General features: G+C 39.9%; 1 protein-coding gene across 2 annotated transcripts in view; it reads right to left on the reverse strand.

Annotated features, from left to right (window-relative positions):
- The window catches only part of Prkcq (protein kinase C theta), a 74,202-nt gene that overhangs the window by 36,367 nt on the left and 10,091 nt on the right, over positions 1 to 27,744 (reverse strand). For both annotated transcript variants that reach the window (XM_015495182.2, XM_048812647.1), the window contains 8 exons: positions 25,276 to 25,438; positions 24,152 to 24,183; positions 23,970 to 24,055; positions 20,681 to 20,810; positions 16,413 to 16,522; positions 15,363 to 15,480; positions 13,974 to 14,134; positions 10,493 to 10,666 (listed from right to left, as the gene is read on the reverse strand). In XM_015495182.2, the coding sequence (XP_015350668.1) occupies positions 10,493 to 10,666; positions 13,974 to 14,134; positions 15,363 to 15,480; positions 16,413 to 16,522; positions 20,681 to 20,810; positions 23,970 to 24,055; positions 24,152 to 24,183; positions 25,276 to 25,438 (974 nt within the window). The remainder of the gene's footprint in view (positions 1 to 10,492; positions 10,667 to 13,973; positions 14,135 to 15,362; positions 15,481 to 16,412; positions 16,523 to 20,680; positions 20,811 to 23,969; positions 24,056 to 24,151; positions 24,184 to 25,275; positions 25,439 to 27,744) is intronic.

Raw genomic sequence — 27,744 nt, forward strand, 5'->3', positions numbered from 1 at the left:
TACAGTAGAATTCTATTTCATGAATTTTAAAATTGCTTTCCTTGATGTGGTCAAGTTAGTGGGGAGGCAGTACAGCAACACCCTGACTCCCCAAATTTGTAGCTGTTGGACCTTAAGCTGTTCATTTATTCCCTTGAGCCCACTCCTTGTTTCTTATCTATAAATGGACACAATAACAATGTCTACTTTATAGGTTGCCATTAAGATCGAATGAGTTAAAATATGCAACGTACCCAGAACATGGTGTAGCACAATGGTAATTGCTCTATAAACCTCAGATATTAATTGCGTTTCTTATTATGGTTATTACATATAATATTCACACAGATACATAGTGAGAAATGTGGAAAGTTCCAGGAACAGATTGAGTTTTAATGAAAAAGATGAGTTTTCAGGAATATGGGTTTGTGAAAATGAACTTCTCTGTTTAATGTTTGAAACTTATTAAAATATCACTGCTTATGAATTGTCAATAAAAAAAGATGAAAGGAGATACTCAAATTCCTACCTCTGGGTGCCTTTGAATACTATCAGATTGATTCTTTTTAGAATACTTTCTGTACTTTTCAATATTTCAGTATGTTTTGATGCTGTTTTAGAATTAGGGAAAATTTCAATGAATTGAAAATTTTCTAAAAATCTTAATGAATTTTAATAAATTCAATTTTAATGGAATATTTTTTACTTTGACTTTTAAAAAATTATAAGCGAATGCTTACCCCCCCTCCACCATGAGGTCTATGTTTAAATTATTCTATGTCTAAATGGCATAGATTCTCAACATTTGCAAACAGGGATTGTGATTCTTGTTCAGATTAAGGTTACTGAACATCAAATTCACAAAAATAGGACAAGCTAGCTCTTTATATTTGTCAATGTCAATGTCAAAGAAAGTTCAGAGGAGACTTTGGTTCATGGATAGGTAGACATCGGTGTTGCCATCAGTGGGAAAACTTAGATCCGGGATTTTAAGTCAAGGAGGATGCTATCCTTTTTAGTTCACCTAGGTTGAAACATCACACTTAGACACTGTGCGGAAAACATGACCATGTATAGAGTAGCAGAGTCACCTAATCAGATGTGAAACCAGAGTTTAACATGTTTGGGTTTAAAAATAATTTAAATGTTTCTATTAATCAAATGAATTTTGCAAAAAAGATAAGCCTTCCAATTATAATCAAAATAACAGAAAGATCTTTAAAGGGAAGATTAATTAAAATAAAAATCTATGTTCACAGTCTGAAGAACAGATGATGAAAGACAAGACAGAAATGATAGATTTAACAAATTTAGTCCTATCATTCTCATGGGGATGGTACTGCATACACAAATATCAGTTAGAGAAGGTAAAGGTCCTAGAGCTGTCAAAACACGTCAATATTTAAAAGTAAGATTGTGTTTTAGAGGAGACATAGCACATGTTGTGAATATTCTAGAATTAATAAAAGGGGAATTGAAAAGACGGACTTAAAAGTTAATTTAGCTTTACAGTGTTGCCCTTATAATAATTACGTTTTTCAAATAAGAGAATGAGTGAAAGACCAGGAAAATATAGCTAGTCACATGTCAAATAACTAAGAGAGCAGTTGCCAAATGTGCCCAGGATAAATGAGAACTTTATAGCATTAAAGGAATTAGCTAGTGATTTTATCAAACCAGCAACAATTAATTTTGAAAATACATGGAGGAGTTGGAAAATATGATACAAATGAGGTCACCTTCCTCTCCAGAAAAATAAGGTGGGTAAAGAATAATTGCAGTCATTTCTTTTTAGGTATCTTTTTTTTTCAAAGTTAGTGAACTAATAAATAATTTTTTTTAATAAAAGAAGATTTTCAACCTCTGAAGAATAATATTCTTTATATTCATTACAAAGCATCTAAGTAAAGTGTCCTCTGTCAAGTGTATGTAACATAGGCGGCAATGCCTAGGATTACAGAATGACTGTATGGAAGCTGGAGAAGAGACTTCAACTCTAATTTGGGATGTGTTCTAGAACAGTCAGTGGAAAGAGCTGGGAATTCCACCCGAAGAACAAAAGGGAGCTGTTGTGCATATATAAAATTAAGTAATCTATGTCAAATATTTAGCTCTGTGACTGGCATGTAGCAAGAATTCCTTTCCTGTTACCCTTTCTTACATGCATTGTTATTATCTTATCACAGAAGGAAGAAAAGCATTAAGTGCATCATAGTTGAAATAGAAACAGTCCCATCATTTTCAAGGTCTGGACAGAGTTCCAAGGGACCCTGCACTACAGATCCAAGTGTCATAAATCAAGCTAGCCAACTATTCAATTGTGCATGTTCCATGTTCCTATGTTTGTGCTTTTTCTTTCTCCCCTCTCCCTTTTCCCCCATCTCTCTCTCTCTCTCTGTGTGTTGAGAAATGTTCATTCCTAATAATTAAGGAAGTCAGCGACAGATTTAGGATTCCTCTAAGTTCAGAACCAGTTGAATGGCCACCTGGGGAAAACTCCCTCCTGCTCATCTCCAGGACAGAACCTAGGAAAACTTCCACGTAGGCCTGGGGCCATTTGGATGTGGAGTTCCAGGGTCCTGGAGTGTGGTTTAGGAATGGAGATGGGGTTAAGAGGGGATGACCCCTTGGGTACATAGGGAGGCACGTGGTTGGAGAAAGGCCAAAGAGGATTCTACAGCAAGGGCCTTGGCAGTCTCCTCTTGCTGGGATCTGAGATATAAGACACCCAAAGGAGAATTCTCCAAATTAAACCAGTTTTGAGTTGGGTTTGGTGTCTGAGTCTCTTGAAATCTCAACTTTACTAATAATTTTGGATTGACTGTAGAAAAAAGCCACAGGGCTGTGAGCAGCCAGGCTTCTCGTCTTTTGGATCACAATTTCCTTAGCTGTGAAATGAGGGAATCTGACCTACTAACCTCTACAACCCCTTTCTCCCCTAAAATTCTTTATCCATGAAGTCTGTCATAAAGAGAACAAATGAGTACGCCAAATTCAATTAGTTGTTATAAGAAAGATGTTATAAGCAACAATAAGATGCACCTCAATTGGTGAATGAGTAAACAAACTGGCACATACACACCATGGAAGGTATGGAACCATGTGTTTCTAAGACGCCAAGCTGGAAAGCCAATATGGCCATATTTTGGTCTGGTTTCTTCCTATCTGTGTTAAGCATTTCCCATGATTCATCGCTTCAACCTGTGGTCCTCATCATCTGGAAGACAATCTGTATAACCACTGAATCTGCCTGCCCACCTCTCACTCCTTAACACTTTACCATCTGACACCTTCTGCTCCTCCCAAATTGCATGTTCAACACTTTTGATCGTCAACTTCTTCAATCGATATATAGTGTTCTCTCTTTTGAAATTCTTTCCTCTCCTAGTTTCAATCATCCTTACTCTTTGGGTGTACCTCTTAGCTCCCTAAGTGATCCTCACTGACACTATCCCCCCTGTTCTTCCTATTTCCCAAGGGTGGGATTTTTTTTCCTTGGTTTATACTTGAACATTTTCAGCAGGTTTATTCTCTCATATATTCCCAGTTTCAACTGAAGAAATGTACTTATTACTTCTTTGGGATGTGTACTGTAATCACCTCAAATGTGATCTTAGGTTTAATAAGGAACTGCATCTCTTACTGCCTATTTTATCTTATTATGATTAGTTTGTGTGTGGTACTAGAAATTGGACCCAGGGCCTCATGCATGCTAGGCAAACACTCTACCATTAAGCTATATCCTTGGCCTTAAGTGCCCTATTTTAAGAATAAATTATTGTTGGGAGCAGCACATGTTAAACTGCTCTATGTTATTTATCATATGATAATTCCCCTGTCATGTATGATTTTGCTTTCTTTGGTTTCAGTTACCCTTGGTCAACTCTGTTCCAAAAATATTAAATGAAAAATTCCAGAAATAAACATTTAGTAAGTTTTAGATTGTGCATTGTTCTGAGAAGCCTGAAAAAATCTTGTGCTTTCCTGTTCCATCCCACTTGGAATATGAATCATCCCTTTGTCCAGAGTGTGCAAGTAGTATATACTTATCCATTAGTTGCTTAGTAGCTTAGTTTTTTTTTCTTTTTTGTTTGTGTTGTGCTGGGGATCAAACACAGCGGTGGTGTCATTTGAGGCATTTGAGGAAAGCACTCTACCAACTGAGCTATATCTCTATCCCCACTTAGTAGCTTAGAAAGCAATTATGGAGGAGATAGTTTTTGAGTAAGCTCTCAAAAGAGGATATGGGGTTAAGGGGGGATGACCCCTTGGTTACGTAGAGAGACATGTGGCTGGAGAAAGGTCAAAGAGGGTTCTACAGTGAGGGCCTTGGCAGAGGGAGAGTAGATTCAGATGAGAGGCACTTTCCTGCAAGACTCTCTGGAAGGATGTTACAAAATGTGCATGTCTTGTAGGAAACTGGTGAAAATACTTATGGGGCTTTGGGAGGAAAACAGTTGACAAAGAAGTAGATTGATAATAGGGGCCCATAAGTCATGAAGAAGCATTACAGAGTCACAGAAAGGTGAGAAGGTATCTATGAGTCTGAAAACCAGGTATGTAGGAAGCATGTGGCATGTCAGATGCACTGTTTTTTTTTTCTTATTAGCTAAAGAATTCTTAAATATTTGTTAATGCCCCATCATCTCCTATAACTTTGGACACAATACCTTAAGCAAACTTTGTAGGCTCAACATCAATTTACCACAAATTTCCTCTAATAGTTTTAGTGAATTTACTATCAATTTCTCTGCTGAACCAGTTTCATTGTGCAGGAAGGGCATCTGACCCCCATTTAAGTGATTCACCATTTGTGAAATAACAATTTGTGGGGGCACCTTAAGGAAAAGAAGCTTATTAGTTGCTACAAACAGGGACAGCCAAAGAGTTCACTCATCTTAGCACAAGGGACAAGTCTTCTCAAGGATGTGGTTTGTGTAGTTTTTTCTTTTCCTTCCTAAAGTTGTGATAATTGCCAGGGCTTCTAACTCAATTGGAAGATTTATGGATGGAAGCATCTTTATAATCTTCAGAAGAGGCAGTCTTCTGAATCAATGCTTGAAATTAAACACCTGCTGGGAATCTTAGATGGATTTCGCTTTCAAATCATGGAAATACCAGAATGACATACTTTAAAAAACAAACAAACAAAACCCCCTATCAAATCGAGGGAGTTTTCTTTATTTTAAATAATAGTATCTTAACAGTTAGTGTGGCACTTTCTCCTCAAAAGATTCAAACAGATCTGCAAGTGCTATTTTTTTTTTTAATTCTTGCAACCTACCTTTATTTTAGTATTTGTCCAAATTATATGATTTATGTAAATTCAGTCAAGAATCATTACATACCACATACATTTTTTTTAACACCGTCCTTTAGGAGGCAATAAATAAACAAACAAATTAATAAATAAATAAGAGAGGGGGGAGGGAGGGAGAGAGAGGGGTGGGAGATGCTAGCTAGCAGCCTTGTTCAAAGGGCCTTAACCTGAAGCCATAATTGGAAGTGAGGCCTTGTGAGTCCTATAAATAGAAAGTGAAACTCAAGTTTTCATTCTCATAAAAAAGAAGTTTCAAAGTACTATTGATGATGTTCAGCTGGCTCAGGTCAGCTGTGTGGGAGCCAGGGCAGTGGTGTCATGCAGTGGACATGAGAGTTCTGCCACCCGTAATGGACATTTGCAAAACCCACAGTGGCTGTCACTCAAATTCATCCCAGGGAGGGACCCAGAGCTGTTCTCCTAGGACTGAAATCTCTTTTAGGTGTGAAATTCTAACACCTCTTCAATTACAGTTCAGATTTGAAAACAGGCCTTTTGGAATTCAAAGGAGACACAAGTGAAGGCAGATCTTGGTTTACTTTTAACATGTAAGAAGAAATTATTTCCTTCAGATAAACAAACAAAAAACCCCAAACAACAACAAAAACAAACAACTCCTCACAGTGTTAGGGGTCTTCTTTTCTTCCCAAACTAGATTTTGGAACTAAGCCTTCTTATTTGAAATGTTTTATCAGGGACAGATCAGAGATCTTTGGTTACTTGAATTATTGATCTTTCTTTTACTCTAGAATAATTAAAAAGAGGGAGGAAATTATCTTTCTTCGTATTTCCTCTTCCTTGTAGGTGAACATTTAGTTACTACAAAGGTGACATGTCACTGAGATACTCACAGTATGTGAATATCTGGACCAATATTTGGACACGGACAAATGATAAGATTGAGCGCTCTTCCCAGTGACTGCCAAGTGATCTTAGGCAAGTTTATTATTCTAAAGAGCTTCAGTTTTCTCATGGGTAAGATGGGGATACTAATATCTACTTTGTGGTGTGGGATTATCAGAATTAAATGAGATGCCATATTCAAAGTTCCTAGGAAAATATCTGGCACAAAATAGGGCCTCCATGAAAGGAGTCTTTGTAAATTGTATTTTCTTTGTTTTAAAATATATGTTGGGCCAGGTGCGGTGGTGCTTGTCTGTAATCCCATCGATTTGGGAAGCTGAGGCAGGAGTATCATAAGTTCAGGGCCAGCCTCAACCACTTAGTAAGGCCCTAAGCAACTGAGCCAGACCCTGTCTCAAAGTAAAAAGTTATAAGGGGTGGGGATGTCAGTGGCAAAGCATCCCTGGTTTCAATCTCTGGTACTACAAAAAATAATAAACAAACAAATAAAAATGTATGTTGGCACAGAGATGGCTGGTTGTCTACCTTTCTTAGAAAAAATATTCTAAATGGTAATGTGTTCAGCTAAAAGATTTCGTTTTCAACCTTCCTTGTAGCTGCAGAGGAGTCAAAGAGATGAAGCAGAAGTTTTGTGTAGGCTTTTTATAAGACAGAGAGAGAAAGAAAGAGACACTTCCATCTTATTTAAGACATTGTTACTAAAAGACAAATAAAATTTCTAATGGACACATATATTATTTCACATTTAGATGATTCTGAAATTAAGAAATGGCTTATTTACAGTTTAAAAATAATTTTGTTTACCGAGAAAACTAATAATGCATCTAATTATTAATAATATCTTAAAATCAAGAAAACAGAATATTATTTTTCCAAGTTAGGTAGATTTTTTCCCCCTGCTTAGTAATTAGAATTATGTAGGAAAAGTAAATAGCTTTATAATTTGACTTCCATATTGGTTTAGAGTTTTACATTTTGCGGGGAAAATTACAGTAAGTCCCCATAAAGAATTTGTTGAGTTAATTTAATGGTGACTTTTGAAAGAAATTTGTGAAATGGAGTTTCAAACTTTCATGTTCAATTTTTTCTAGATGGTTTTAGTTCATCCATGATTGAATTCATTTGAAAGATTTAGGACGATCGCTTTTTTAGATAATTTTATTGTGGATTTTTTTTCTGTTTAAAATATAAATAAATGTAAATAATAAGAACAAGTACTGAACATATAGGCCCAAGGTCCTGTAGTGTACAGATTGGGGGCATACATACTGAAGACGATACTAAGAAGGGATCATGCAATTTTAAACCTTATGAACTTTCATGTGAGTCATAGAAAATAAAAATGTTAAGAAATAATACAGAATTGTTAGTAAAAAGTGAAGAATAAAAAGTTGTTCTTTCCTCTTGCTAAGGCAATAATAACCCCTCATTATGCTGATCTCATTAGACCGTGTTGCCAATAGTTTCTGTCAGAGTTTGAATGATGTACAAAGTCATTTTGATTTATCACTGAGGCAATTGATTTGCACGATTCTTTTGAGCACCACTCTGGTTCAGGGTTGAGTTTCTGTGTCACCAATGCTGTGTTTTCCCACAGGGTGGCTGGTCTACACCCACCGGCCCCCTGCATTTTGATTCCTCTTATGTATCCTGAGCAGGAAAGAAGAGGGGGCTCAGAGCTGGGAATGAGCAGAGCTGGGAATGAGCTTTGGCTTCCAAGTCCACAGCTCTTTCAATCTTTATAGCTTCCTAAACTCCTTCCCCATATTTTCCTCCTTCCACGGGTCATCATCCCTCATCTGTGAACTTTAAAAATGAATGATTTAATCCATGTGCCCTGATAAATAACAAGTAACTTCCCTCAGCTCATCCTGAATACTCTGATATTCAACAGGTGGGCTCTTTGGAGGCAGAAAGTGGGCAAGATGTTTTCTCTGAAAGGTGACAAGTCCCTAGAGAAGTAAAGGGTTAATCTTATCTACTGTCTTTTGCTAGTGTGCAAAAGCGACTGTCCTCTTAAGAATATTGCTGCTTTTTACATTCACTCGGAGTATTTCATCAGTTATTCTGTCTGACATGCAATGCCTGAATAATGAATCAGGACATCTCCAAAGCAATGACTCAGGGTCCTTGGCAAAGTGTAACACAGGCTTTTTTTCCCACCCCCCTTTGCTTTCATCTCTTTCTAAAGGATTCAATTCCTAGAAATCTAAGTGCTGAGACAGTCACAGTTACATTTGATGTACACATTCTCAACCACTTTTTTTTTTTTTTCATGTCATGTACTCTGCTGATGTATTTACTTCTCTGGTCTTGTTAAAGATTCACAGCTTTATGGAATTGTAGGAACATCCCCCTTAAGAGGGTAATAAATAAACACAACCAAGGCTCTGATAGATAAGCAGAAGAAGGGAATATAACTCTTTTTACAAAGTGGGGTTCCTAACAGCTTTCTCCATAAGACATGAAAACAACCATACATTCAACACACACACACACACACACACACACACACACAGCCCTCTATCATGAATCTATCATCTATCTATCTATAGATATAAATATAGGGAAAAGATGTCAATTTAAACTCGATTAGAAGCCTGGTCTGAAAGTTTATTTAGCCATTTGCTACAAGCCTCACAAAATTCCAAGAGGAAAAATGAGATCATAAGTGACTCCCTGGGTGCACAGTAAATCTCGGATACAGCCCAGGAAAGGTGGCTGGTTTATCAATTTGATTTCGGGTAACATACCTACACCACTTAGACCAACAGATATCTATATCACCAGGAGGAAGTTTCTACTAGGAACTCTCTAACCCTCATTACCAGAAATTCTGCCTCCTCCTAGCTGTAAGAAAGGAGGCTACTTTCTCTTACACAGCTTCTCACTACCCCTTTATTACTTCATGCTTTCCCTCCTGACCACCCCTCACCTCCAATCCACTGCCCAACATCCTTTTTGCCTATTCAAGTTCTGATTTCTTGTTTCTCTTGGCTCTGGTACTTGCAGTCTGCGCTCTGATTTAACATTACTCACACTCTCAGAAGTATTGGTCCTGCCTCTTATTGGAGTATGACATTCTTGTGGTCAGGAACTATATTCTATATTTCTATATCTTTCACAGAGCTCAGGAAGCACTTGGTCATAGTCTGGTTTCTCCTTATTCTATGATGTATGCATCATACATTGATTTGTTCATTAGACATGTGTTGAAAATTTCCTGGGGGTGGGGAAGTGGTGATGGAATCTAGATCCATCTACTTCTCAGGACTGAATTCCCACTAATTCTTTCTGTGGCTGAAGACACTTCAGAGGTCCCATTTTCATGACTTGAAATAGAAAAAGGGAAACAAATCCCACCCTTTGTGCTCTCAGACCTTAGCTACCGGGTCCCACATGGGTCTGCTTATTATTCCAGGGTCTGTAGAACAGGGATAAGGCAAGGAAGAGTAGAAAACTTAGGAGATATAAAATTATGCCTGTGTATGAAGGCACATCCTTGAGGATGTTCCTTCCAGTGTTATTTATATCAGAGTAAAACAAAACAGAACAAAAAGTTAAGAAGTGTTCTAACTAAATAAACTGTGTTGCAGAAGATATTCACAGATGTGAGGAAATGAATATAATGAAAGTGTTGAAAACTCAAGTTATTAAATGGTAGGGATTTATGGTGGGTTGCCATTTTTATTTGAAGAAATCTATGGGAAAGAGGGAGAAACGTAGAAAGATAAACTTTGAAGTATTAAGGGTGATTATATCCAAGTGGTGATTTTTATCAATAATTTTCTTTGAGTTTATAAACATTTTCCAAATTCTCTATGATGATCTTGAAGTCAAGAAAAAAAAAATCATTTAAAGTTATTTCGTAAGGAAGAAGGAGACCAGGAGGAGAGTCCCATGGCCACTTTCTCTGCCAGGCTTTAAGAGAAAATTCTCAAGAACATATGCACTTTAATCTCTTTTCCAACTTTTGTCTCTTTAAATATGCACACAGTAGATGAACCAAGTGTCATATGACCCCCTTCAGGTTACTGACTGTTTAGAAGCCTGGTTGTTATGTTAGAGCAAATTCTAGAAAAATGAGTGAACCAACAAACAGATCCAGAAGGAAAGGCCTTTCCCAACAGACTATGTTAAAAAATCAGAAGTAATATTTCCACAGTGTTTAGAAGAGATGAGACTTTTCTGGATGGATGCGTGAGAGGCTGACTGAAAGGTAAGATAAATATGAACCAACTCCCCCATGTCTCCAAGTGACGGGGCCACCAAGGCATCACCCTTGGGACAGGCTGGAGAAGGAAGAAGGTGTCTGAGCAGAAACCATACCTTGGTCTGGAACGTACAGAACATGTGAGTTAGAAACGGATGCTCCCAGGCCAAGGATAGGACTCTCTTTTCTACCATGGTACACTCAACATCGTCGTCCATCAAAACCACATCCTTCTTTAAGGCTTTTATTGCAAAAAATTGATTGGTTTTCTTGAACTCCGCTAGGAAGACCTAGAAGGAAGGGGAAGAAGGAACTTTACTTTAGAATTTGGATTTCCACTCATTGAAGAAGAGACAACAAAGTGCCAAGAGAGGCCTGTGTTAGACAGTAAAAGAGGGGCCTTCTCCAATTTCCATCCATCCCGATAGGGTGTTACTGAGACACAATGGACCACCTCACTAGTTTAGGGATACTGCATCATGGTTTTATTTTTATCTTCGTGTCTTTCCAAAGGTTTCACAAAATTATTAGGCAATTAAATGGGCAATTCCCAGTGCCTGAAAAATTCTATTTAAAAAAGAATGCCTGACTATCCAGGAACCAAAATGTGGGTACTGAGAGACCAAATACACATTGAAGGAAGAAAAGTGGAATACTGGAGAGAATGGCTGAACTTGAAGCATCACTGAGAATCCACACAAATAAGCTATTCCCCTCAGCCAGCTCTGAAAGGCAAAAAAAAAAAAAAAAAAAAAAAGAATACTTGTGGGATACAGTCTATATGTACATCAGAAGCAAATACCCTGTTATCTGGTCACACAGAAACCTCAGGACCTACTATGTGTCAGACAGTCTGCTCTATGTTTTACGTGTGCTATCTAATTTTCTTATCCAATTTAATTTTTAGCTTTTAACATTGCAAGACAGGTATTGATAATTGAAAAACACTGAGTTCAAAGCATCACTTAAACTTGCTCAAATTCATGGAACTACGCAGAGCAAGATATAACTCCAGAGTCTGCTTTTGCCACCTGATTTCACATGTTTTATGTCAATGGATACCAGATGGCATGCAACGGAGAGTTGCGACAACTTTAGATTTACACACGAATAAGCAAAGAATTATTGGCAGTCGTAAGAACATGGCATTTGGGTTAAAAAACCTCCGGCTCTGGTTTTGTTTCACAGACATTTGCTGGTTGTGGAAATATGGGCAAAGCAATTCACCTCTCTGGGGCTTCAGTATTCTAACCTGTGAAAGAGATAACAATTGTGGCATTCCCCATTGTACAGGACTACCGTGGAATACAAATAAGATACCACACAGGAAAGTAATTTGTGAACTACAAAAACACTCTCTCTAAATGAGAGTTATTAATAGCACTTGTCATTTGTCTCTTTTGCTGACTTTTAGGGAATGCTGAAGTCAATGATGCTAAGCCAGAACTGATAAAACGAGTGTCTGGAATATTAAAATAACATGGTGCAGACCCATGACTTTGTGGTAGCTGGCTTGATAGAGGGGGTGGGCTTAGATGAGAATTCAGGAAAATGAATGATGTTTACAGCCCCAGAACACCAGATGTTTGTTCTCCAGGGCTTAAAGAAAATAAGAACATGAGTATGGAGGTCGGAGATTGACTTTTTGGTGAGGAACCATACTTTCCATACAGAAACAAAATCAGAGGAAACACAAGTTTTGGAGTAGTCTCAGGGTTGCAAGAAAGGGAAAGATGGCTGTCTTATTTTGCATCAGTGTTTCCTCTTTTTGTCCTCTTAGGGTGCAGAGCCCCAGGGTCCCACTGGAAAATCAGGCACCCAGCTTTGGAGGTAGAGAAAGGATACCCAGATTTGCAGGGTATCCCTTGGGATACTTTCTAAGACTTGCATTTTAACTTAATGTCTTTCTTATTAACCTTGTTCAAATGTACCAATCCACAAGGGAACAAAGAAAGATAAACATTTCATTAACAATTTCAAGTACTCTTTTGGTAATTGCTTCTTTTAGTAAAACATCCTAAAACCAACCATAAACTAGGAAGCTGAAAAGGTAATTTTCATCTATACAATGTGCTTTCAATTTTTGGTAACAGGTTATAATTGCACATTAATTGCTGCTAAATTATTATAAAGACTGGCTGTAAAATTGCCTATTACACCCAGATTAACACCAAATGAGTCTGTTGTGGTTCATATGACCTCAGAAATGAACTGAAAGAACTCATGGATACCAGCTACAGTTTGCAGAACAGAGTAGATTTTGTTGAAAGACAATGTATTTTATGTTTAAACCCAAACCTAGCAGAATACAATATTATTCAGCTATGGTGAATGCTCCCATGCATTTTAGTTTGTTTATTTTTAAATAAACTGGGTACATTTTCCTGCCAAAGTCTGGTGAGCAGGTGCTGACTTTGGCTACACAAATTCACGAAACACTAGTCCTTGGTTAAAATTTTCCTAGGAGTTGCATCCAAGAATATTAAGCAACCAGGAGTCTTATTAATACATGACATATCCTGAATATCTAAAATCACCCAAAATTCTGTGTCCTGTGACCATCCCTCCTTACAATTGCTAGCTTGAAAATTCTCAATTGTTACTGATAGTCAAATTAAAAGTTTCAAATTACATTGATAGTCAAATTAAAAGTTTCAAATTACGTCTTGTTCCTCCTCCTCCTCTTCCATTTTTCCTCCTTCTCTTTTCCTCCTCCTCCTCTACTTATCCTCTGTGAGAGATAATCCATAACCCTAGGAAGGACATGAAGAGGGACTTCAGCCTAGTTATGGGCTCAATGGTTCCTTTCTCTTCTTCCCATTCCTGTTACAAATTCTTGACCCCTACTAAACATCAGAATTTAATCTTATTTTGAGATAGGACAGTTAAGGAGGAAATTAAGGTTAAATGAGGTCATTAGGTAAACTCTACTCCAATACAACTGACTTTCATTTGAGAAGAGGAAACGTGGACACCAAAGGCACAGAGGGAAAATGATGTGAAGACTCAGGGAAAAAAACAGTCACTACAAGTCAAAGAGAGGTCTTGGAAGAAACAACCCTGCCAATACCTTGATCTTGGATTATCAGCCTCCAGAACTCTGAGAGAATACGTTTCTATTGTTTAAGTTGCCTGGTCTGTGCTATTTTATTACATCAACTTGAGCAAAATAATACAAGCCTGAAGACATTTGGGAGAGAGAAAAAAATCACATACTAAGCAAAGCAACACTCCAGGCTGGAGGAAGAAGCAATAGAGAAAAAAACAAAACAAATAAAAAAGCCACGTAACACAAGAAGTGGTCAAAGAGCCTTTGTATTTCTTTGGTGCTCAAAGACCTCAAACTCACAAGCATCTGGGGTGTGCAACGTCAAAGCAAAGTGGTCTTTGGGACAAAGACCCCTGGGAAGCAGTTGTCATTGCCCTAGTGCTCCCAGGTCCCCACTGACTCACAGATCTCCTCTCACAACATACTGGAACGTTCTCTCCACACATCCACACACTGCTGGGTCCTAAGAGTTTAGTTCCACCCACCAGGAACACTGTCCCTTGGTCCCTGGAATCTGTTGTATGGAATTCCACAGTAGGGTAGCATACCTTGCCAAAACTTCCTTTCCCCAACATTTTGTGCAAGATAAAATCCTCAATTTTTAGTTTTATATGCAGAGATGGTCTTTCTGTGTTCAGTTCAGGTTCTGGATGATGGCATATTTTCTCCGTCCCATCCAATGGAGACTCCCAGGAGATTCCCTGAGGCTCTGAAAACGGCAAGCCAGTGGATAGGGTGAACATGGAGTCATAGGGGGTCCCTGCAGTTACTTAGGGCACCTGCTTTCTCTTCCACTTCCCATTCTGAGGCTCCGTCCACAATTACTGGGTGGGGAGCAGAAGGGGGGCTTCTACAATTCAGGCAGTTTTAGTAACTCTCTGTGTGACAGTGAGGCTGGCAATTGGGACTTGGACTGTCTCTTTACCTAGACAATGGACCGGAAAATGGTTCGACTTAAATATTCCAACAGAATACCACATATGCAAAATTAGCAAGCTGTTAATAGTGTCAAATCATGGACAAATAGGGATTTTAATGGAATTTGAGGAACAACGATTCTTAATTGTTTAGGTGGCGCACAGGCATAGTGGCATCAAGTTCTGTATATCAAAGTGAAGGAAGAGAAAAGGGAATTTAGCAGATTAGTGAAGACCTGATCTGCACCATTTCTTGCAGTCTTCAAGTCAAGATGGTGCTTACATTGATCATCCCTGGGATATGGTCTAGGTGACTGCTGGTAGATCCTTCCTAAATCAAATTCAAACTTTTCTTTAACTTTTTTTTTTATATCTATTTAGTCCCTACTCCATAACAGAAGAAGTGTAGAAGAACTCCTTTGGAAACCTTCCCCCATAACATTACTTTAAAGTATTCTTTCATATTATCCCTCAAGTCCAAGGAAAATCTTTTATAATGTATGCTGAAACTATTTAGGTCATGTGGTGGTATCCTCTCATGAGCTACCTTTGAAGGCAGGCTGCATAAACTTTCAAAATAACATAAATGTTAAGGGCTTTGGGCCTGGACTTCTTTTCTTTTCTACCCTTACGCATCACAGAAGAATCTTCTGGACACAAAATAAAAACATCTGTGATATTTTCACCATCATGCTTCACCATATATTTTATTTCTGTACAACCACTTGACACTGACTGAAAGGAACATTCTAGAATCCTAAGGAAATATTTATAGTTGTTTCTTCCAGATCTATCCCATTTTTCCCCCTAACTCTCACCTCCTCACAAACGTATCCTGGTGAGGTGAATTTTGGTTTCATTTCTAAGAAGCAGGAACATTGGTGGATAGGTCTGTAATCTTTACAAAGAAAAGGATCCCCTATCAGACCTGGTAAACTGAGAACTTCAATCCGAGAGTGCAGGTTAAGGTTAATGAAGATAAGTTATCAATATGGGATAGAAGATCACCAGAACAACTACCTCTTTTTCCAGGTGTTGGTAAATATGGAGGCTTTGCTTCATTTTTGATGGAAGATGGGAGACCAATTTCAACTGGACCTTCTCTGAAGATGTGTTTGGAATCTCTTAAGCAGCGAGCCTAGATTACAAACAGAGAGTCAGGCCACCCACTCACCCACAGTTGATGAGATGGCTGTCTATGAAGACCAAAGTCACATGAGATTTCTTAATGCACAGGACAGCCAAAAGTCTTCCTCCCTTCAATGGTCTTTTAGGATTCCTTATTGTGTGAGAGCTTATTTAACACACTAGCAGAATGTACATAGCTTCTTCACTCTGGGATCTAACTGGAATCACCCATGCTCTCTACATCACTCCATGACACATAAGAAGAGGTCAATGGAAAAAATCATATAGAGTCAATGCTTTGCGTTGCAGAGTTTGTTCTAAGACAAGGAAATTCAGTGAAGCCAAGGAGTAGGTGACAAGGCAAAAATTGTCCTGGACTCAGTGCTCTGAGAAAATCCTTCAGATGATTCTAGTAAATAAGTATTTTCTTTCAGGCTATTACATAATCCTAATATGTAGGTATAAAGCTGGTGATCAATGCTCAATAATTTTAATGAATTTGTTTCTGTTCCTGCTCTTTTCAAGAAAAAAAAAATTAAGATTTTATAAAGATCCACACAATATAAATGCATGAACTATCTAAAGGGGGCGATATGGTCATGGAGATGGAAGTTAGGGATAAAGCAATTTTCAGAAATACATTCCACAAAAGACAGTAGAATGAATTGGACATAACTTTCTTATGTTCATATATGAATACATGACCAATGGAACTCCACAACATGTACAACCATGAGAATGGGAAATTATACTCCATGTATGTAGATAATGTCAAAATACATTCTATGGTCATGAATATCTAAAAAGAACAAATAATAATAATAATAATAATAATAATAATAATAATAATAAAGAAATACATTCCACAAAGTCCTGCAGAGTGGCTATAGGTCAGAAAGCAGAGGATGGGAGCTGATGTGGGGGAGATTATCAACTCCACACCTGTTGGGTGCTCTCAATCATTGCCAGTGCTTCAGCCATTAGCTTCTGATTGATACCACAGAGGTTGGCGACCTTTGTCTGGCATCGGTGATGGACATTCATGCCACATGCTGAAAGGAAGAAAGTGGACAGTGAGCAGGAGGGAAATAACTGACCAGGGAATTGGTCAGTCACTAGGGAACAAGGTGAGTGGTCAGGAACACAGCTCCAGGCACAAATTGACATTGGTTCTCCCTGACATTCATGTGAAATGCTGAAGGAGAACTGTCTGCCCTGTACCAGGTCCAGTCTGAGCTGGTGCAGCCCTTTTCTAGCTGGACTGTGTGGAGTTTCTCTGCCCTCTAGGCAGCCTCAGCCTGTACAATGGAAACTGAGAGAAGGGGTGTGTGTGTGTGTGTGTGTGTGTGTGTGTGTGGATTAACGGTGGGAGTGAGGAGAGGAAAAATGCCAGAGACCATGTGCTCCCATCAGGGAGAGGTGTGTGGTTAATGAACTATGAAACTTGGTGACCAGGAGCTGATGGGGCGGGGACACAGCTCTGAGTCCTGGCTGGTGGGGGACAGCCAGGATGACTGCATCTCCTGTAAACAGAACTGAGGGCATGGTTGGGCAGGGGCCCAATGGACTTCAGGTCACTCACAGGAAAACATAGGCATTTTATTTATCTCTAAAATTCATTTGAGGCTACTAAAGTGAAGTCCTTTCCTTGGAACAAAAAATAACCAAAAAGGTTGGAACATTTAAGTCTTAAGGTCCTTTTACTTGTCATCTTATTCCCTGGGGATACTAGAAAGCAGTTTTCTATAGAAACACAGGACTCCAGGAAGCCACACTGTTTGACATCCCTAGAGCCTGGCAAAAGGACTTAATGAAGTCAAAGTGCCTCTTCCCATCTCCTGTTCATGTCCCCTGTCCACCTCTGCCAGGCCCTGCACAGTATCCTCCTTATGATCCTGTCCTCAGGATGTCATTTTTATAGGGTCCAGGAGCTTCTATACTTTGATCAAAAGCCCTTCTGAGAGCTCAGAAAATTCCACCCTATGGCCAGAACCAAGGTGAAGAAAGGCTGAGTTTTAAGGATGTCCAAAGCTAACCCGACTTGGTTAGAAGAAATCAACCCACAGATGAGGTCTCCAGTGCGATCATTTCGCTTTCTAATTATGGCAGGCAAGTTGGTGAAATATTATTTGGGGTTTCTTTTACTCCTCAAATGGGTTTCCTTCTCTGGTTCCCCCTCCCTCTTCTTGTTGGGCCACCTCTGGCAGGAAGCCAGGCTATATCATGTCATTCCTTGTCTTAGGATTTGAGTGAGTGGGGACTGAAGGCTACTGGCCAGTATCTCTGAGAAGGAGGAGCCTGGGCAAGTGTCTGGGAGGGAAAGAGACTATAAAAGGCAGGTGTCCCCACACTTCTCTAGGGCTTGGGATGGGAAGGGGAAGTAACTGTAGATCCAGGAGCAAAGACATACTGTTTGCTGGCTCGCAATGCCAAAGGAGGTGGCACCTAGGGAGTGCACCCAGAAGGACTGGGCCCAAGCATTACAACCTAATCTTTGACAAAATCACAAACCCTCCATGAAACCACAAGCTTCGTCACTGTGGGCTTGGATGGGGATATCAACTGTAATAGCTGGGTGTTAGAGGCCATTACCTGGTTTTCAGGTTCCTATGTACATGAATCCCCAAGTCTTGTGCCATGACAGGAAGGGCATAGGACCCCAATAATTATTGAATCCTACTTAAGTGGATTTCAAGGTCAACATTGTATTTCTTACACACATGAGTTAATAGCTTATATTTAAGTCTATGATAGTTACTGAAGGTAGCTCCAGAAGAGGGACCAGTGTTTTGCTTCATCTTTATAAGTCCCATAGAAAAGGAAAGAAGTGGGAAATATATGATCTCTTGTGGGGAGGATAGCATGTGTTGGTTGCAGCTGCAGGAGTAGACACTGTGTGACCTGACTCTACACAAATCACCTGCTCTGCAAAGGCTTCTAGTAGGTACAAGGCACAGACCTAAGGTTCTATATAGATGTCCAGCTCTGAGACCTCACGAGTATTCTGAATCATGAGTCCTAAAAGCAGCACCATAAAGGACCAACTTCCACTTTCTGACCATGCGATCCTTCTTGGAGTGTGTGTGTATGTGTGTGTGTGAGTGTGTGCCTGCATGCCTGCGTGTGCCTGCACAGGAGCACTTTTGAGTATATGTAAAGACAAATATTTCATGATGTTATTGGTTTTAGAAAACTCAGATTTTGCTTTTGAAAAATCATATATATATATATATATATATATATATATATATATATATTTATTTATTTACAAACTCCAGCTGATAGAACTCTAGTCTCACATACTATTTGGTTTTGCAAAAGTGTCTAAGTAGGAGGTTTTTACAATAGAATTAGGCAATGGGACCTATAAAATCATGCAAATGTTAATCATATCTGCTTTTTGGAACATTCTCACGCCAAAAGCTTAGCACAGTAATTGCTATTGAGTGGGTGTTCAACAAATACAACTTCTCTTTCATCTTTACTATTATTCCATTCCATGGATATCTACTCTAAAAATGTAGGTAACATTGTGGCCTTCCTCACCTTGAGTTTTAACTAGCTCACACTTCCTCTGATAGTGTACCATAAAACAAATAAAAATTTTAAAAAACTACAAACTATTATTAGTCCCAGGGCATATGCATAGATATAGCCACAGAAATCCATCTGAAGCAAAATCTTTTATAAAAATATTAAAATCTTTAATTTGGTTAAGATAGCTTTTATGGTGGTGCTCCAAATTCTGCATTGTGAACGTGTCTGCATTGGACCTGTTTTGGAGGTGTCAGGGTTTGACTTGGGTGGCCCAGCCACCATCTTCTTACTCATCAATGCAATGCAAGGTGAGATGGTAAAACTGAGATTGGTACTTGGCTCCTTAAAATTGTAGCTTAGGTCCATGCTTGTCCCAGATGGGCACGGCCATGAAGAAAGGCCATTGCTCCCTCTGTAACGTCATAAATCTTTGTTACTAACCTAGCAGGTGGTTACTGGATCTCTGTGGGCGCAAATAGTTCCTTTTGATGACTATTTTCATGGGAGTTAATATGGAGGGGTAGAAGACAGGATAAAGGCTAAAGGGAGTCCTGCTTAAGAAGACGTACTCTAAAGAAGCAAGAGAAGGATGAGGTAAAGGAGGAGGAACAAAGAACTGGAGAAGTAGAGGGATGAAGATGAGGGCCTGTGGAGGTGAACAGAGAGGAAGAAACAGTTCAGGAGGCACTAAAAGCAAGAATGGAAAAGAAATGGGGAAGGAAAGGGGAGGGGAGGAAAGGGGAGAGGAGAGGGGGTATAAGAAATGAGGGAGGGGAGCTACTTGAAATGAAGGTGGGAGGAGAGAGTGGGGAAGGAATAGAATGGAAAGGAAAGAATGTAAGAGAAAAAGAACAGAACCGAGCAGAGGGTGCCAGTGTGAAGTAATGCCAAGGAATCTCTGGGGAGGTTCTAAACTCTGTGGTCAGCCTGCCAGACCAGCCGTGCCCCAGCAAGTGGGTGCTCAAGCTCCCTCGAGATGAAACCTGACCTTGAGATGGGCCATTGAGCATGAGATGATTCAGGTTTCTGTTTAAACAGTTGGGATAATGGGACATTGTTTTTCACCTATGGACTCTTCCATGATTTACTATATAATATTTTGCATATCCATGTATTCTTGAATATGTGTATAGAGAAAAGCACCTAAGTGGCATTTTGGAGCTATGAAGGGGTTTGACTACCTGTGACTACCTCTGGCTGGGCACTTGGAGTTCACAGCAGTGGCTTAGGGGTAACTCAAGAGGAGTTCCTCTGTGCAGGACCATGCATTAGCCAAATGGATGCCTGGGTTTGTGCCTTGGTGGCATGACAAATGGAATCTCACTAGACCTGCTGGAATTAGCCTGGCTCAGTCCAGAACCCACAAGGAGACAGCAGGGGATCAGTTGGGGTGAAGTAGAGTTTTTGGTAGAAGGATCAGTCAGAGGAGAAATGCTATCTTCATTTTTCCCCAGGGCTGTGGTATAATATAAATCCCTGGGGCCAGAAGCCTTGACCTTGAACCTGAGCTGTTGTGTGTGTTTCTTGGAATGTAAAGATGAGAGTGTGGCAAGGTGGAATGCAAAGAGCAGCAGGGGCCTCTTATCCCAGGAAGATGGCGCTCAGATCCCAGCCCTGGCAGGCCCCGTGCAGAAGTCAGTCATCTGCCTCAGCTCCTTCCTGCTGGGACTCACCGTCACACTTGAGGCCTTGCCTTGCAAGTCCCCACAGCAGAGTCCCACAGTGCTCACAGAAGGTAGGGCTCTTGTAGTTGTAGACTTTAAATCTGTGTGGCATGTCAATCTTGAATCTCTCCTTGTGAAACTGAAAGAAAGGCAGAAGGTGAGACCACACATGTGTTCTTGGGCCCTAACTTTCAACGTCCTCGAAGATGCTTTAGCATAACTAACAGTGACTGTGAAGATACCACAGGCCCCATGTGTCTTTTAGCCACCAAGTCAGACCTTCCAGTCCTGTTGGAAGAAGGCAGAGAGCGGTGGGTTTTTCAGGCCAGGGGCAAGCTTGCATCTGCTCTTGTGGGGACCCACAGATGACATCTGAAGCATCAGCACAGATGGGATCATTTCAGTAAGAGGGGAGGGAGGTTATTTATCTAAATGGAAGTAAGGAAATGATGCTTCCATTTAAACAAAGGAACCTGCCCTTCCTGTTTTAATATAAATATTGACTTTGCTTTTTCAGTCCAGAACTAGTGCTTCGCTTGGAGGGTTGTTATAAACGCTCCTCTGGCGGAAGCAGGGGCTGACAGCGTGAGGGCCTGCTGGGCACAGTGTTTTCACACCTGTTCTTCATATGCTGAATAGTTTATGTTGCCCCAGGGATTCGTGAGTCATTGGGGTTAACAGTGATGCTCATGATTTGAGACTTTCTAGAGAAGCCAAAGACAGGAAGTAAAGGGAATAGGGGTGTGTGTGTGGGGGTGTGTGGGTGGGGTGGGTAGTAGCAAACTGATTGGATCACGCAAAAACACGTTCTGGGAGATTGAGATGTAAATTTTAGTCCCTGCTCTGCCACTTACAGATGAACATGGACCAATGAATCTTTTGAGCCTTAGCAAAATTATTTGCTCATATGGGATCATTCCCTTCTAGCTCTAAATTTTAGAGGAAATTCTTTCTGGAAAAATTCAATTTGTCTTCTCTGTGCTTGCTGCTCTGCTGGAGAAAATGAGACATCAGGGAAGGTTGACGCTGTCAAACTCATGGACTCTCAGCTCTGCTCTCCAACCCTGTTTTGGTCTAATTGTCTTGCTTTCTCGTCTCTAGGATGATTAGTTTCTTCAAATCCACATGTTGCCTCCTCCTCTTCCTCCCTCCACCCTCAGACTCCACTGAGGACACAAGGGTCTTATGGGGGGCTCCCTGTCTATCCACCAACTACTCTGCAAATCTACCCTCATTGGCAGAAACCTTGTCCGACTCCCTTTCTGTTCAAATTGGTGATGTTTCCCTCTGTCCATCAGAGACCCGTCTCCACATGGGCTGGGACCCCTTTTCTTCTCTCAAGCAGACTTGACTGCTTTGCTTGTCTATCTCTCTCCAGCTTCATCCATCTCTCCCTAGCCATGGAATTATCTTCCGTCTCACTTCCTCTCAGCTACTGGATGGTGAGCAATCTTGATAATGATAATATTATAGCATGATTGTTTCCATGTCATCATCTTCCAGTCACCCCCAACACAGTCAGTTGGGTGAACACCTCCACAACACTTCGACATTTCTCTGATCCACGTGACCAGATGTGGATTACCACTTGACCCTTAATTTTTTCAACATCTTAACTGCATAGAACACAGCTGCCCCCTTTTCTTTTGGACTCTGTAATTTCATACACTCAGAAGGTAAGAGAAATTCTCTCTGAACTCGTTCTTTCTCTCTCTCTATCTATCTATCTATCTATCTATATATATATATATATCTAAATATCTCTATAAATATCTAAATTCCTTTGCAGAGCCCTCTTCTCTCTATCCCCTCACTAGGTGATCTCTTAGGCAGCTTTACATCCTGCTGATGTGATAGTCACTCACAGACTTAGGGAGTTGGACTCATGTGAATCCCAAGCTAATAAAAAAAGCCCATCTGATATGTCCACCTAAATGTCCACAGGAACCTCAGATGCACTGTGTCCAAAATGGAAATATTCATTACTCTTCTCGATTGCTCCTTTGGTTCTTATCCACACTGCTGTGGTTCTATTGCTCCACCTCAAGCAGAAGCCAGACCTCGGGCATCATGCTTGTATCCTTCACCCACTCCTTGGGCAAATCCAGCATTTCTGTTATCTCCATATAATCACCTAATACTCTTCTCACTTTTCCTCTATCTTTGTGGTCACCATGCTGGTGCAACTTCCCACCTCCACACAGTGTGACTCATCCAATCTCCTCCGGTCTGACCTTCATATCCCAACGCATATCTCCCCTGTGCTTCACAACACGGACTCCTAGGACACGTCACATGACAGTCAATCACTTGTCCAGAGTCCAAAGAAGCCCCACATGCTAGGTCCTTCCAAGTCCCCCAACTTTGTATTCCATTCTCTCTGGGCCTTGCAACTCTAGCCATACTGACTGATTTCATTTCAGTTTCTAGAATACGCTGGACTCTTCCTCTGCAGGATCAACCAGTCTGTCTGGAGCCTTCCTCCTGCTGTTCACACAATGGGCTCCTATCAGCTCTCAGTTTAGATATTCCCTCTCTGGGGGAGTTTACTGAGCACTCAGTCCAAGCGGGCCACCTAGCTGCTTTCCATCCATGTATCTTGTTTGCTATCTCCATAGCACTTAACATAAATGGAAACTAGGATAGCTCGTTTATTATATGTTTCTCCAATTTTGCAGGAAGTCCCTAAGGGCAGCACCATGGCTGTGCTGTACATCATACATAGCGTACTACCTTCCACATATGAGATATTCAATAAGCAATGAATGAAGAAAAATGGAGTAGATGAAGGAAGTCAACATATTTCATAAAAATAGGCTATTTAACTTTCTAACTCAGGTTTCCTTCTCCATGATATAAATATCTAACTTGTCTTCAGACCATACCTCAAAGTTTATTCTGAAAGAAATATTTATTTCTCATCATAACTGTCCTTCTCTTACTATCTCGTGGTAACCATACGTCTATATTTTACAATCATTTGTCTTTATTAAATTATTAACTGTCACTTCTAGCTATAGATGCCACAAGGGTTGTTTTTGCATAATTAAAACTATGCTTTGGGGCACACATTTTATTAATTTTTTTTCTGGAAATTAAAATTCTTATTATGTTTTTCCTGTTCTCTCCTAGTTTTGGTAACTCGGTAAAAAATCTCATTATTGAAGAGGAAAATGTTTTAGAGAGATTGATGTTCATTGCTAGGCTTAAGGATTCAAGTTTAGGAATTATCAAAAAGAATTAGCAGGCTGTAAAATTTAGTGTCAGGATAAAATCATGATGCGTCAGACGTACATACCATGGTTTCTCGGCTATTGATAGCTGATCCTGTGCACTTAGCTATTACTTTATCAATACACTTCTTGTGAATTGCTGCATTACATTCTGAAAATAAATAATCACAGCATAAGATTTTCAAATGTCAAAGAGCAATTCAATAAAATGAACAGCGACAGTACAAGAGAAATCCTTCTTACTTACGTCGACACTGGTAGCCCTGTTTGTTCAGACCCCTGTAATAAAGCACACGACTGACTTATTTGGATGTTCTCATCAATATCAGCATCAGAAACATTTCAGAGGCCAATGAGAGCACATGGTTTCCCAAGGTCATAGAGCATTTTCTCTGATTTGTAGCCCTGGTGAACCATTTGCCAAGAGTGATTTTTTTTTATTTTAAGCTGCTTTGTTAAAAGTTTGATAATTCAATGAAAAAGGAACAGGTAATTTCCTTCATTTTTGTATCTTACAAGCAAATGTGGAGATTACCATGCTTGATCAAAATGCATCACAGGATCCTATTAGCCAATTTCTATGTCTTATACTTAAAATCATTATCTCACCTTACTTATTGCTTCACTCATCTGTTGTTTTTGTTTGTATATAGATGAACAAAGACAGCTGTAACACATTTTATTTCCTCTTTCTGAGTGTCTGAGAATATAGGCAACTAACAAAACTTGACATTAAGGCTGATTCCTGAGTAGCACTCATTATCAGAAAGGAAGGAAGTTCAAGTGATTAGAGGAAAACAGGCTCATGAAAATCTGCCCCAATCTGTTTGACCTTTGGGTGCCCCAGTTAAGCAGGACTTGTGCATTAACAGATTCTGCAGTAGCCCGAAGGGAAGAGCATCCCTTAATAGGCACAGATGCTGAGAACACAGATAGGAGTCAAGTTTCCACTCTACCGTAGCCTTTCCCATGTGGTTACTGGGGCTTAAACTGCTCTCAGAGGCTGTTAAGACACCCAAGAGCCACATAAGCAGTCACAGCATTCGTTGCCATGGGAAAGAGCTGCCTGTTGCAGACAGCACCAGTGGCGCTGGGCTTTTGAAGTAGCAGAGGTTTGTCAAAGCTGGAAAACTGCTCACAACAAAGATACCACCCTCTTCTGTTCCTCTGTCTTTCCCCCAGAAGCCTCTCATTCAGTCAGAAACTAGGGACTTTCGCCTGAGTGGCCCTTGCTCGGCAGGATCCCCAGCGGCTCTCATTCAGAACTTGCTCCCGCTCATGCCCCTATAGCAAAGCAGGCACAACAAGCCTGGTGGATTCAGAGGATGCAACAGAATGTAAAGCTTGGAATTAAATGTGGGGTTACTCTACCAGACAAATTCGTGGCAGACAGAGCAAAACGTGGGTTGTGGGAAAAAGGTGGCAATGAATTCGTGGCACTTGACATGGTGGACTTTGGCCTGTTTGATGGCTCCTCGGCGGTGATGCAGAGCAAAGAAGCCTTCGGCCTCAAATTCACTCATGTCTTTTGTGTCTGTAGAGAGAGAAGAGGGGACAAAGTGAAATTTTTGCTCTATGAAGGGCATAGGTAAGTGGGGAGGGCGGGAACTGGGTGAGGAACAGAAGTGGACAAACATGGACACCTGTACTAATAAAACCCCAGGTACTTATTAAGACAGGTTAAATACTAGGCTTTCTATAATACAGAAGCATCACCCCGTGAGTTATTGGAGGATCACAGTGAAGTTGGAATGCTGGCTTTGTCCTTCACTGCTCTTTGATTATGTTGAGTTATCTTTCATTTTTTAAAACAAGAAACTGGAACTTTCAAGTCTGTCTATAATTCTGAAGAACTATGGGGTTACTGACAGAACTTGGGAGCAGCATTTCTGAAGGGCCAGGATACTTCACATCTGTTTATAGACAAGGTGTTATGCTTTGGATATTAATTATCCCCTGAAAAGCTCATGTATTAGTAAGGGAATATTCAGAGGTGAAATGATTAGATTATAAAAATTGGAACCTAATCAGTGGATTAATCCATTTGATAGATTAATAATTTGAATGGACTAGGCAGGCACCGAGTGGCTGGAGGAGGTATGTCACTGAGGTATGCCCTCAAACTATATCTTGTCCTTGGCTCTTCATTCTCCTTTCTCTCTCTCTCTCCTGTACCCACTTGCTGGCTGCCATTAGTTGAACAGCTTTCCTCTACCACACCCTTCTGCCATGATGTTTTGCATTCCTTTGGGCCCAAAGCTAGGGAGCTGTTCAGCCATGGACTGAGACCTTGAAATTGAGAGCCCAAATACACTTCTCTTTCCCTAAGTTGTTCTTGCCACACATTCTGGTCACAGGGATTGACAAATATTCGACAAATACCAAGGTTACAATAGACCAAAGGGAGCTTTTCAGCCTTTTGTGTGAGGACAAAATAACTTTTGGAGGGTGTTTATGTTCTAGTTCCTAATGGCCACTCTGATCTGATAAACTAGTTATGTCTACAGTGGTCAATGTGGCAAAGGCCAGAAAATTAATTAATGTGATTTTTTAAAATGTTTTGATGATCCTGTATATTAGCTGGTTATCTACAGCAAACCATCAAATTCTTATATATTCAGTTCATCCTGAGCTCATGGATATTGGTGAAGTTGCTTTGTGTAGTCACTGTCTACAGTGTCCCTTGCCAGGTGACATCTTCCCAAAGGCTGAAGTGCTCTAAAATGGTAGGATTCTGAGAATACAGTATGTCCCTGCTGAAAGCTCAGGAGACCAAAGAACACCAAATGGCAGTGGTGGTTAAAGAGCACAGAAAACACTCCAGCAGGTGAGAGAGAATGACAGGGTGAGCAGTAAAGAAATAGCAAAAACACACCATCACTAAAATAAGCATCACAAAATGAATGATTATAATGCCTAGAATCATAATTTTATAATAGCTTGAGGATTTGGGATCATTTATTTTATTTATTCTATTTGTATATGTACACAAATTGAAAATTAGTGAGAATAAGGGGTTCATTATATTTCAAAAGTATACAGAGTTAACAATATGGAAACTAAAGTACTTCCATTCTGGCTCAGCAGTGACAGAGATCTGACAATGCACTTCAATATCCCTGCCAAAGTCCCATTCTAACAGTGTTTGGGCCAGAAAACTCTTGGTAGACGGAGGGCTATGTAGGTGGAGGCCTTTCCCCAGGAATCCAGCCAAGTCTCAAAACACATTTTAGGACTCACATCTTCCCTACAGTGGTTCACAGGTCTTTTTTATGGCAACCCTCAATTCCTAGACATAGAGAATTCCAGATGATCCTCTAAATAGTTCTGCAGATGGGTCATAATATTTTGCCTAATATTTTAAGGCTAGGTAATGTGGGTTATTTTATTTGAAACTAGGATGAGAGTAAGTTAGGCTTGGTGAATGAGAGATTAAACTAAGGGTCACTGAGTTAAAGTAGAGAAAAAGTGATTCTAGTTTAGAAATTAAAAAAAGAGAGATTTTTAAAAAGCAAGACTGGAATGGTCTGTGTGGAGAGCTGAAGCATTATCTTAAATGTCTAAGTTCTTTATCCCCAACTTGTTTGCCTTTTCCTTCTGTACCCCAGTCTTCACCAGTCCTATCATCATTTCCCCAGTCTAGCTACTTTAAGAAATATCTTCAACATTTCCTCTTCATTCAACTTTCATTTAAAAATAATTATCAAGCAACAAAATTCTGTGCCTACAATAGGTGTTCCCTTTGATCGACACTGCCATGAAATCTTGCTGCTATCTTTTATTCTTTTCGACTTTTTTATTTTCTATCTATAGCCAAACCCCTAGACTGGATGCTTACCA

The sequence above is a fragment of the Marmota marmota genome, unplaced genomic scaffold (genome assembly GCF_001458135.2).
Source record: "Marmota marmota marmota unplaced genomic scaffold, marMar, whole genome shotgun sequence".
Taxonomy (NCBI): Eukaryota; Metazoa; Chordata; class Mammalia; order Rodentia; family Sciuridae; genus Marmota; species Marmota marmota.